Source organism: Microtus oregoni, unplaced genomic scaffold, assembly GCF_018167655.1.
Source record: "Microtus oregoni isolate MIOR12 unplaced genomic scaffold, Mior012 000012F_ref0000307, whole genome shotgun sequence".
Taxonomy (NCBI): domain Eukaryota; kingdom Metazoa; phylum Chordata; class Mammalia; order Rodentia; family Cricetidae; genus Microtus; species Microtus oregoni.
In genome coordinates this window covers 30,118,706-30,131,870 of record NW_024543071.1, presented here as the reverse complement: position 1 = coordinate 30,131,870, position 13,165 = coordinate 30,118,706, and the positions used below count along the sequence as shown (strand labels likewise).

At 40.6% G+C, this 13,165-nt stretch overlaps 1 protein-coding gene across 4 annotated transcripts in view; it reads left to right on the top strand.

Annotated features, from left to right (window-relative positions):
- Il33 (interleukin 33) overlaps positions 1-13,165 on the top strand; it is a 40,587-nt gene that overhangs the window by 21,884 nt on the left and 5,538 nt on the right. The window contains exons 1-6 of one of the 4 annotated variants that reach the window (XM_041662205.1): positions 318-418; positions 4,130-4,237; positions 6,696-6,818; positions 7,339-7,458; positions 8,010-8,078; positions 12,999-13,127. In XM_041662205.1, coding sequence (XP_041518139.1) covers positions 4,141-4,237; positions 6,696-6,818; positions 7,339-7,458; positions 8,010-8,078; positions 12,999-13,127 — 538 coding nt within the window. In that variant the 5' untranslated portion in view covers positions 318-418; positions 4,130-4,140. Of the gene's footprint in view, positions 1-314; positions 419-2,347; positions 2,367-4,129; positions 4,238-6,695; positions 6,819-7,338; positions 7,459-8,009; positions 8,079-12,998; positions 13,128-13,165 lie in introns of those variants that run through there. The other 3 variants (XM_041662207.1, XM_041662206.1, XM_041662208.1) reach the window with 3 other exon arrangements.

The following is a 13,165-nucleotide window of genomic DNA, read 5'->3' as shown; positions in this document are numbered from 1 at the left end:
AGCACTGATGCTTTCCAGATATTTATATATTTTTCTAAGGGCACATATGTCAGTTTTACACTTAGAAAAAAAAATTTAACTAGACAAAGAAAAGCCAACTTTCTCCAGAAGAGACAATCTGTTCCTGTATATTCCATATTCCAGAACAGGCACCTCTGAGCATCTGTTTCAAAGATCATACCTTTAAAAAAAATTAGCAATTAAGTGTAACTCTGAAAGCAGTGCTCTGTTGGGATTTGTCTGTAAGGAAAGGCTCCACACCCACATGTTCTAATCCATTTAGATAGCCGGCTCTATTTGCATAGCTCGTGCCTCAGCTACTGACACCTACATTGCTTAATCCGAGCTATCGTATAAATAGATCTGGATGGTGAGTGCACTGGCTATCCAACACCAGCTATTCCGTGTCCCTGCCGAGGTGAGTGCCACACCAGTCTACCAGAATAGTTGCTCTCTGTTGTGGAGGGTTGGTGGGGAGGAGAGAACAGGACCTCTTCTAAGCTCTCTAACAATTCTGATAGAAAAAGATAAAGGCCTTGTTACTGAATAAAGTGGTTTGTCTTTCAGAATGGGATTTGAACACAGTTCCGGATTATAGAGTTTCGGTTTGTGATTATGATAAGGATGCTGACTTTCTAGGCTGATGACTCCATCATAAACGTTTATTTCTTAGTTTCTTATCTTGTTCAAACATGAAAGCAAACAGTACTGTAGAACAGAGGTTTTCCATGGGTATTTGCTCAAGCTAGTCCATGGGAGTCAGGAAGGGAGGAGAAGGTTATGATAGCCACTGGGAATAGAGACAAGCAAAGCCGGGCACAATGCTTCAGTGGGGGGGGGGGGGGCGAAATACAGCATCTGTGCTATGCTAACATGAATTCTAATTCTCCAAGAAGACAGGTTATAGACGGGAACACACTGATTTATTTAAATGGCAATTTTTATGACCAGAAAGCGTTGTTTCACTCGTGTACCCTTGGGTGAAAGAGCAAACAAAACCTATCACTGTTTTTGAAGCTGTTCAGAAGGGTAAGGTTCAGTAGGCCCATGCTACCTTAATTCCTCCTGGTCCGAGCTACTATTTAAACTATTTTCTGTCAACTGAAAATCTAACCTTAATATGTGTATCTGACCTCAATTATCCCATGCCGAAGGGTTAAGGATTAACTATTCTGTAAAAGTTACCGCTCTGTTTTAAAGGAAATCAATTCTCCTAAACTGGCAAAGGTGACTTACAGTTCAGGAGCATGGATGCCAGTTACCCCAAACGATGCATTCCTAAGCAAAAGTGGTTCCATGAATGTTTGCAGGCCACAAACAAAAGAAATCATAAGCCGATACATTCAATAACTGCCTTAGCCATAAATAACATATTCAACAAACAGTAGACACAGAGAGATGAGGAAATATTTCTTGTAGGCTTTATATGTTATCCTAGAGTTTGTTGGCTTTGCGCTAAGCATAAACAGCACATTCTGAGTGCATCAAATCAGATGCCATTATTATTTTTTTTAAAAAAAAAGGTGGCTTCTTGCACAAAGAGTCTAAGGCAGCCCGAGATAATTTTGACTCTTAATCTTCCACCTCTCCACAACCACACTATTTTACTCAGTCAACCCTTGTATGAAGAGTGTGTGGGGTAGGTAACTGACACAGTTATAGCTTCCTCAGGGAACTCTGCCTTATGCTAACATCTTCAAAACTTTATTATTTCTGTTTCAAAGAAGATGGGTATTTGCTTTGAGTATAATAAGGGCAGACTGTTTAAAACAAAATTCCAAGTTCTAACTCAACCTCGACCCCTCCCCATGGTTATTAACTAATGCAGTTGTTGAATGTATCAGCTTTAAGACTTCCTTTGTCTGCTGCCTGCAAACTTCATGTAACCACACCTTCACTTGGGAATGTATCCTTTTGAATAACCTGAATCCATGCTCCTGAGCCAGGAACAGTCATCATTACTGGCTCAGAATGAATTATTTCCTTTACTTTAGGGTTGTAACTTTTATAGAGTAGTTAATTTTTAATCCGTCTGAACAGGAAAAGGAGATAGGACGATATTGAAGGGGGAATGGACAACATTTTGAGTTTCGTGGGATTTATTTTGTACTGGATAAGACAGAGATTTCTCTTTTCATCCTTCTACATGTAGACATCCAGTTTTCCCAGTAAAAGCGCTAAAGGCTATATTTTTCATATATATGTTTTAGATATCTCTGTCAAGAACTAGATGGTTCTATTTGCCTGAATAATAATATAATCATATTTTTACTTTTTACAAAATTTAGAAAGAAAAAAGACAACATGTTAAGATTGAAACGATGTAAGGAAGATAACAAGAGATTTAAAACTCAAATATAAAAGAAGTAGGTAAAATTAGAAGAGGAATTAAAAAATAAAAATTCAAAATAATAAATAATTGTTTTAAATGAAAGGAAAATGAAAAGGGGGGCAGAAGTACTTCCCCAGGTCTGTGTGGGGAGGGTCGTGGGTTTGCGTTTACTCCCGAGAAGCAGGCTGGCATTACATGAGGCCAGTGGGGCACAAGTCATCTGCGTCAGGGCTGTGCTTAAGTTAGACTCTAATAAAAGTCTAGAGGCTTTCTTCCTTTGCATTTGTGGAACCTTTGCACCCCACGCTGATCTCTCAGTCCTGTAGACTGGGCAGGTTCCCATTCACTCCAGGGAGCCTCGGTCTGCATTCCTCCACGGGGCAAAGTTCACCTGGTTTACCTGAGAGTGTTGTGAGGGCAATCAATCTGCCTTGGATTCTCAGAAACCTGCAGCTGCCTGCTTGAAAGCCTGTCTCGGCAGACCTCAGGCTACAGGTCACAGTCCTTGCCACAAGAGGGCAGGACTTCTGATCCCTGTGGTTTGCACAGCCCAGGCTCCGGGTTACTGAAACTTCATAGTGGATCGGCCATCCCCTCTCCTACGGGGTTTTCTCCTGGACAGTCACCATGGCAGAGTGTTCCCAGGCACCCTGACTGGTCACCTGCCTGTGTTTTCTAATCTCCAGGGTTACTCAGTCTTAACAAGAGGCCCCCTTTGAAGTTAGCTCCTGTTCGCAATGCTCTAAGTTACCGGGAGTGAGGAAATGGTTCCTTAACGCTAGTCAGCAGTGAGAGAGGACTCACCTGGGACCAAATTCCTGCCCTGGGTTTAACGCTTGTGAGAACTGTGTTGTCAATCCTGGGCTTCTCCCCCGTTGCTACCACGGCTCCTCTGGTCTCACGATGGCCACCCAAACCCAGGCTAACCACGTGATTGCTGTTTTCCCTCCCCTCCTGACCCCTCCCAGCCCCTCTTCCCACCCTCCACCCATGCAGGGAGCCGGTTTTGTATTGCTTCCTATTCCTCTGTGTTATCTTTTTGTTTGTCCAAGCGTTTTAGCTACCCATCCCCCTTGATTCCCAGTGATCTTCCACTCTGTCTCCTTGGAATATAGTTTCTCTCTTGTCACCCTGATCTTCTTACTTGGGAGTGCGCAGAGAAATCCAGCAATCTTATTCCCTTCATTTGTTCTTGAGAAATGAAGCTTATTCTTGCTCACCACCATGACTCGAATATCGAGTGGGTGCCAGATCTGATAGGCAGAACTCCAAGGTGGCTATAATGCTTTGCGACAACCTCATTAATTTTTTCTGCCACGACATGTTTCATGTTCGTTATGACTCTCCTGGCCTTATATCTGGAGTCATGATTCTTTTAAGTGGAGAAAATATTTAGAAAATACGTTATGGACACACACTGCTGGGCATTCCTTTAATACTGACTCAAATTTAACATTACAAGGGTTTTATGTATTTGTGTTTCTTTTCCCCTGTGAAAATCATGCCATATTTGTATGACTATTTTTTTTTGCTACGTATTACAACAAAACAACCCTAAGGTTTCAATATAAATATTGCCACTAACAATAAGTCTGCTCAGCTTGAGATTTTTTTCTGTGCTTTTTTATTATTATTCTATGGCTAGATTCTAGCACAAGTGCACAGCCAGAATGCTATGCTCAAATTTCTTTATTTACTTTTCTGTATGACTAAGGATTTCATGTTGAGTTAGCCAAGACTGTTTCTGGTGATTTCAGATACATATAGCTGGACTAATGTTATATTTTAATCCCACAGAAACTTGAAAAATGAGACCTAAAATGAAATATTCAACTTCCACAATTTCCTCGGCCAAGCTGAACAACGCAACAGGCAAAACCCTGGTAAAAATTCACAAGCTACCAAGTAAGAGCGTCCGCATTCCTATTTTACACACTACTGAAAATCTGTCGTCAAACACTTACTATGCCAATGCCCAGACATGCCACCTTACGAAAATACCTAAGAATGTAAGAACTGACAGGAAAAAAAAAAGAGGTGACTCCTGAGGATATGGAAGCCTTGTGTTTGAAGAGTTTATAGTCACTGCTGTTACTGGGTACAGCACAAGACAGTGCTAGCTTAGATCATTCTACCTTTGACTTAGTGAAATATGGGTTTGTTTTTTTTTATCAGTCCCCCTCACACTTCTCACAGCCCCTGCCATCAAAAACTAAAATGTTTGGAATTCGATGAAAGAGAAATGAAGTTAAATTCTAGGTATACCTCTGATGAGAAGGGGCTGTAAGGATCCTTGAGTCTTAATATCAACAATACAGGAAGGAATCATTAATATTTGCAGCATGCTTTTTATACTGGAACAGCCACACCAGGAAGGCTAACAGAGCTCTGGTGGCCTGGGAGGAAACTAGAGAGTGATTAAGAATGGCCTAACGAGAAAGCAATGCCCCTTCTGTTCTCCCCGTGGCTCTGAACCATCCACACACTTCTTTGGTAATCAGGATTTTAAAAACCAATTTGACAATGGTTACTGAATGGTCAGGAAATCCCAGTTTAACTGATCCTTTCATTTGTACTTATGTGCAGAAATAGTGACTCAGTAGAAATGACCCAATGTTTCCAGTTTTCCTCATATTAAGGAATGTGCTGTCTTAGTATCCAGAAAATGAGGCCCTTCATAGACACCGCGTTATGGAGTAGACATGCCAGAATTTCTGGCATTGGTGCCAGAGCTCACTTTGAATATTGAGATCTTAAAACTCACATGTTACGGTCTTTATTACAACCTGACCCTGAAAGACTATTTATGATGTCCAAAACACAAATGAGATTTTCCACAGGAGATTTAAATTTTTCTTTGGCTAAGTAAAATGAAGATTACTGAATAACTGGCTGATTTTTTTTTTCAGTTCAGCTGATAGAATTTGTATTTGGTTAGTCCTAGGCTACAGGGCAGATTCCACCCCAGATAAATAAGACTCTATGTAGCTCAGACTTATCTGGGAATTCCCGACCCTCCTCCGTTAACCTCTTGAGCGCTAGGACTAGAAGTGTGACCACATCTGGCCTGTGGTCATTTTTTGTCAGTGGAGGTAAAACCTAATGAAGAGCTTTGTTATTAAACATACTGCATTAATTATTTTCATGTCTCTATGGCCAAAAGCTTACAGACGTGACTTCAAGGCGGCGATTCATTTTGCTTCATGTCTTGGAATGTACAGTCCATCATGATATGGATGGCAGCTGGATCAGTTTGATCTTTGGCAGTCATAGCTTGCAGCAGCTTCTCCTATGGCACCAGCCAGGAGGAGAAAACTGAAGGACCAGGCTATAGTCTTCTGAGACTGGCCCCTATGGTGTAGGTACATCCGCAGGTGTCCTACACCCAAAGGTTCTGTAACCTCTTAAACAATGTCACCAGAGAGGAGCAAGTGTTCAAGAACAAGAGTCTGTGGGGACATTGAACACACTCCTTAACAGAACTCATGAGCCATGTAACCTTGGACAGTGTTGTGATCCCTAAAAGTCTGTAAAACTATGATAATAATACTTTGCAAGATTATTATGAGCGGCTAAGTTAAAAGGCACATAAAGTGAAACACAGCAGAGCAATGGCCTAGTGCTGATGCTTGGATAAGGGCAGTTGTTTTAGTATCAACACCCTTTACGGTTTTCAATCATCCTCCAAAAATTACTAAGAGTTTATTCTAGATGACAGGAGAACAGTTCCAATCTATAAGGATGTCAACAGTCCCCTCAGTTAGGCAATGGCTGACGCCTACTGAATGCAGAGCTATGACCCCTCAAATGGCACACAATAAAAATATTTCTAAAGGCCTAAATGGTTCAACAACTCATTTGGCAGCAGAATACAACCCCAGCCTATTGTCTGTTAAATCCCAAGATCCGTGATGGTTAATTTCAAATGTCAACTTGATTACATTACTGAGGCATATCTTTGGGTATGCCCAGGACAGCGTTTTCCAGAAACGATTAATTTTGGACCCACCCTGAAAATGGGCAGCTGCAACATCTCATGGTCCAGATCCAGAACCAATTAAAAGAGATCCAGATAAAGACAGCTAAGCTGCAACTTTCTCCATTCTCCTTGGTCTGCTGAGATGTGAGCAGGTAGCCTCTCGCTGCCTCCTTCCCTTTACAAAGGATCTGAAACGAGCAAAATGAACATTTTCTCCTCTTAGTTGCTTCTTGTCAAAAATTTGATCACAATAACGAGAAAAGTAACTAATACAAGACTTCATTTCATTTTGCCTACCATATCCTGTGATTCATTATAAAACACCTTTCTGTTGGAGGTGCTGGGTATAACCTACATAAATCTACACTGTTTCTCTATTGTTAGAATACCAACAGAAAACCAGAGAAATTTGCCACATCTACCAAATGAAGCTCCGTTCTGGCCTCATCATAGGAAAGACCTGTTACTTTGAGAAAGAATCCACCAAAAAGTATCCGCGAAAATCACGTAAGTTCATTTCTGGACAGACGAATGGGCACCTAGCAGCTTTTACTTTCCAAAGTTATATATACAGTTGTTTTCCTCATCCAAGTTCTCCTTGAGGTAAACAATAAAGATGACAGACACCATGTTGGCTGTTTTGGGGGGGGGGGTTTCAGTGACGTGAGAGAAATGGATACAATGGTGAGTGAAAACAGTTGATAAAAGATTTTAAATAAGAACGTCATCACTTGGGGTGATATTTTTACTATGGAGGAAGTAAAGGAAATGGTTCCCAGTGGCTGCTTTTGAGTGTTGCACAAGTGTTAGTAGTTTTCTTCCTCTTGGTGTGCCCTGCTGGAATGTGAATGAAAAAATGGTATTAACATGAAGACCTCAGCATTAGGAGGTACTGATCCCATTAGACCACTGGGTGACCACCAACCTGGGATCACTTCCACTGCCGGCATATTGTCCATACAAAAGGATGGCGTCTTTGCAGAATGAAGATGGATGGCTCACCCTGACTCCTACTGTTGTCTTGCAGGTAGAAAGCATGAAAGGGACTTCTTTGATGCTGTGCAGTACGACGTGCCTGATCCAGATGGTTTTATGAATGCCAGAATTAAAGAAAGTGTCCAACCATATAGCTTAAGGATTACCAAAGGTGTGCCTGAGCACAGTGGCTGTGCGGGGTGAGGTGTGGGCTAGCACATGGGGCCTCGGCAAGTGCTACTCAGAATCTTGTTTCCTGCTCGTGTGCCAGCTCAGTGGCATCCAAACTGGGTGCCGGGTAGCTGTGCCTGTGCCATCTCTGGTTTGCGCTCCACTGATATTTTAGAATATTTGCCGTAGCTTGCAATAATGTCCACATTAATCCTGCTAGAGGAATTATCCATTGAGAGAAAAAAAAACTGCATTAATTTCCAAATTTCAAAATGTTCACCATCAAAGAGGATAAAGAACTATTATCTTTTAAAGTACCATTTTATAAGATATGGCTTGAAGAATAGTTTCATCTTGAGTTTTTACCATTTGTGCAAAGTTCCAAGTAAAACGGCACTAATCGAGAAGAGAAGAGAGTCCAGAAAATGTGGGTTAGTGATAGAACACCACCTGGGATCACTTCTACTGTTGCCATATTGTCCATACAAAAGGATGGCGTCTTTGCAGAATGAAGATGGATGGCTCACCCTGACTCCTACTGTTGTCTTGCAGGTATAAACCATGAAAAGGACGTCTCTGCTGCTGTGAAGAACAACCGGTCTGGTGCAGTCGGTGCAAGAGGTGACAGTTCTTTTTTTTAAAAATATTTTTTATGGTTTATTTAACTTTATTTTTTTATGCGCATTAGTGTGTATGTGTCAGATCCCCTGCAACTGGATCTTCAGACAGTTGTAAGCTGCCATGTGGGTGCTGGGAATTGAACCCAAGTCCTCTGGAAAAGCAGTCAGTACTCTTAACCACTGAGCCATCTCTCCAGCCCCGAGGTGACAGTTCTAAAGAAGGTGTGACAGTTCTAAAGAAGGTGCCAGACTACTTGACATAGAGAGTATCAAAGGTGTGCCTGAGTGTAGAAGGAGCTGTGGACTGCCCTACGTCCCAGCTCCCTGCTGCCTGGCTAGCTTATGCCCCAGAATAATTACACGGAAACTGTATTCTTTTAAACACCACCTGGCCCATTAGCTCTAGCCTCCTCTTGGCTAACTCTCATATCTTGCTTAACCCATTTCTAACAATGTGTGTAGCACCACAAGGTGGTATCTTACCAGGAAAGATTCAGCATGTCTGACCTGGCGGCTTGCTCCACTGCGTCTGACTAGAGAGGAGAGGCATGGCGATTGCCTCACTTCCTCCCAGCATTCTGTTCTGTCTACTCCACCCACCTAAGGGCTGGCCTATCAAATGGGCCAAGGCAGTTTCTTTATTAACCAATGAAAGTAACTCCTCCATCATTTCCTCTTTTTCTGTTTAAACAAAAAGAAAGGCTTTAACTTTAACATAGTAAAGTCACATATAACAAAACAGTTATCAAGCAAGAATTACAATTACAATATTTATATCTACTTTATCTTTTATCAAAACTAAAGAAAACAATAACTATAACTATCTATTCTTCAACTCCATCAAAGACTCCAGAAGGATACAATATTACCTAAGCAAACAATAAATAAGCAACTTCCAAACTCTAGAAATGACAGAGACATTTTGCTGCCTGGGCAGTCACCCAAAGTTCCTCTGTACCGTTGGGGCATCCATCTTCAGGCTACAGACCCATAGTATCCAGTAGACATTTCCATGAAGCAGGAAAATTCAAAGCAGTTCATTCACTATCTGCTGTGTCCTGCAGAATGTCTCGCAGACTCTTTCATGAATCAGGAACCCCGAAAGATCATCTCACCTTTAGGCAAGTTCAGCAGTCCTCTCTCTGTGGGTTCTTTGTGTCCAGTTTATGCAACAGTCCAGGCAAGAGCAGTTTCTTGCCCAAATGGCTATCAAACTCCATAGGAGCCTCTTCGATGCCCATCCTCCTCTTGAAGTAGATTGATGCTGCCAGGAACAGACATGTCTCATTGTCATGAAAATCCCTAAGTGATTAAAACATTTAAAATGCCATATTTTGTAGTCTTTGAAATATATGAAGAATGCCTATCTGAAATATATCTATGCACATCTAGAAAATCTAACTAACATGACTACAAACTTGACTATTATAGATAATTATCCATTAACAATCTCTATACATTACATTTTTAAATGAACTACACAATCACAATACCTTAAACAAAATCAGAAATACATATACATATAACAAAATTGACCTTAAAATCCATACCAATGCAAATTATTCATATCTATATCATATCCCCCTTTAAATGTAAAAGAACAGTTATAAACAATATTTGGGAATAAGGGCACAGTCTTTTCTCTCCAAACTGCTTCCTGTTATATGGGGGCACTGTTAATCATGTCTTTTATGGTGTAATCTGTGTGCTAGATTCATCTCAGTCGGCAGTTGAGTGAAGTAGTTTTTTGAGGGTGTTCACAGCAACTTTTCAGAAGGGCGTGGTCTATCATACCATATTGGGATAGAAGCAATCCACAGGGTCTCATCCTCTGTGAAAACAAAAGAAGAAACTCCTTTCCAAAGCATCATGTCCTTAGATCCAAATTTTAAAGTCAAGGTATTTTCAAAATATCTATCTTGGATTAGTTCAGCAGCATTTATAAACAAATATCTTCTAGCATCTGTTGCTCCTTCCTCAGCATTCAAACAATTCAAAGAGAGCATAATAGCATACAGTATCAAGATTCTCTGTGTATTTTCCATCATTGTGCGGCTTTATTTTAACCTCTATTTCATTTATTTTTACTTTTATTTTTTAAGACAGGCTCTCTGTATATCTTTGTCCTAGAATAACTCTGTAGACCAGGCTGTCCTTGAACTCTCAGAGATCCTTCTGTCTCTGCCTCCCAGGCACTGGGATTAAAGGTGTGTCCTGCCACACCTTGAAGTCACAGAGGTCAATCTACCTCTGCCTCCCAAGTGTTGGGATTAAAGGTGTGTGCCACCACACCCAACTACTCCCTTTTTTCTTTTTTACTTTTAAGAACTTTAACTTTTAGCCTGTATATATTTTTAAGATACTGTAATCATTTAGAGGTTTTCTTTGTTTTTGAATCTCTCTTTACTGTATCTCTCTCTTTTTCTGACCACATGAGCCTTTAAATTACTGAGCAATATGGGTAGGATTAAAGCCGTGGCTTTGCCGGCTAGATCCAGCCCATTCCTTAGCTTTCCAGCCTCATGGTGGAGGTACCAGCTGTCGCTGTGTTTATCGCCACAACTCTATGGCATTTCAAGGTCCCTGCCAGTAAGCAAGCTGCAGCATTCTGCTGACAGACCATACTCAATTGGCCTGCCTGTCTGAAAGAGTCAGAGTTTGCCCTGGCAGGACAGCCCAGAAAGCCAGCATTTTACAATGGCAAAGCTTTTTTCCTGCTATGGCTGAAAACTGAAAAGCAAGCATTCAGCTTTTCATCAACAACATTTAAGTGTTTCGTGGCAAGACCTCTTAAAAGAGCTGCAGGGTTTTGCAGCTAAAGCTGAGTCAGGAAGCATCTCTTAGATGAGAGTGTTTGTTTACCTCTAGCAAGCACAACAGACCCAACAAATTGCTGCTACCAAGAAAACATGCTTTACTCAATTCTTTCCCAAGCTTTCTCAGGCTTTCTGTGGATTCAGTTATCCATGTGGGCGCCATTTGTAGAAGGAGCAGCAGACAGGCCTGCTTTTTGTCCTGCCTGGCTCCTGCATGGTTAGCTTTACACCCGAAATAACCACACACAAGATTTTAAATAAGAACATAATCACTTGGGGTGATATTTTTACTATGGAGGAAGTAAAGTAAATGGTTCCCAGTGGCTGCTTTTGAGTGTTGCACAAGTGTTAGTAGTTTTCTTCCTCTTGGTGTGCCCTGCTGGAATGTGAATGAAAAAATGGTATTAACATGAAGTCCTCAACATTAAGGAGGTACTGATCCCATTAGACCATTGGGTGACCACCAACCTGGGATCACTTCCACTGTTGTCATATTGTCCATGCAAAAGGATGGCGTCTTTGCAGAATGAAGATGGATGGCTCACCCTGACTCCTACTGTTGTCTTGCAGGTAGAAAGCATGAAAGGGACTTCTTTGATGCTGTGCCCATGCCATCTCTGGTTAGCGCTCCACTGATATTTTAGAATATTTGCCATAGCTTGCATTAATCCTGCTAGAGGAATTATCCTTTGAGAGAAAAAAAGTGCATTAATCCCCAAATTTCAAAATGTTCACCATAAAAGAGGATAAAGAACTATTATCTTTTAAAGTACTGTTTTATAAGATATGGCTTGGAGAATAGTTTCGTCTTAAGTTTTTACCACTTGTGCAAAATTCCAAGTAAAACGGCGCTAATTGAGAAGAGAAGAGAGTCCAGAAAATGTGGGTTAGTGGTAGAACACTTGCCTCACGTGCAAGGCTCTGCATTTAATCTCTACCAATGTGGGAGAAAAATAAAAGTGAGTTCTGCGCATAGTGGCATGTGCCTTCAATCCCAGCGTTTGGGAAGCAGGTGAATTTCTGTGGGCTCGGGTTTGTCTGGGCTACATAGTGAGTCCCAGGACAGCCAGAACTGTATAGTCACACAGTGTCTCAAAAACAAACATACAAACAAATAAACAAACCCAAAATTAATCAATTAATTAACAAGTGAAAACCCCACCACTAAGGAACTTGATTAAGAATTACGTGTTGTTATTTTAATATATATTATTTTCTATATAAGGGATATTATATGAAGCAACTTAGTATGTATCATATATAATATGTATTTAGTATATATTTAATACAAATGATATCAAGCTTCTAATCAATATTCATTTCTCACAAACTGTTTTGAAATTATTTTGCTTTAGATGTTAACATACAAATGCTTATTTTGTATATTATTTTTAGTTGCAAAACTCAATAACCTATAGAAGATAAATTTCAAAGTAGGATCCTCATATGGTCCAAGCCTGCTTCAATTTCCCCACATATGCTTTCAAAACGTTATCATGAGCTCTGTATGTATCTCAGGCAAAGGCATGAACTAGCTGACCTCTGCATCCCCCTAGAGCCGTGGTTCTCAACCTTACTAATGTTGTGCTGACCCCCAGCCATAAAATTATTTTTGTTGCTACTTCATAATCATAAATTTGCTACTGTTGTGGATTGTAGAGTAAATATCTGGTGTGCAGGATATTTTATATTTGACCCCTGTGAAAGAATTATTCAATTCCCAAAAGGGTTGCGACCCACAGGTTGAGAACCACTGTCTAGCATGTTGGAAATCTCTAAGTAGGCATGCTTTATAAAGAGACATATGTTCACCTATGTCTTCCAAAATATGACCATTCTTTTCCACAGTCCCCTAGACTGTAGGAAGGCAAATATGGAGTTGTCCTCTTCCTCACTCCCAGATTCACCATGCAGGAAGCTAGCACCTTTAATCCCACCCTGGTACCAACTATGGTACATGAGTTTTGCTTTTGTTACAATGACGAAATATATGTTTTGATAAAATAAACAAAATTCTTCTGAGGAATTACTTCAAAACATAGCCAAGAAATTTGTTCATAGGATAATTTGTTTACTGACAAATTTGTGTGTTGTCTTGCTAACAGAGATTTTACCTGTTACACAATCTCATGCCTCCCTGAGCACATTCAATGACCAATCTGTTAGTTTCAAAGTTCTGAATGACGGACGCTATGTGATCAATGTTGAAGATTCTGGAAAGCTCCAAGAAAATGGTAGGCAATTCGAGACTATTTCTTCATGTCTATATTTA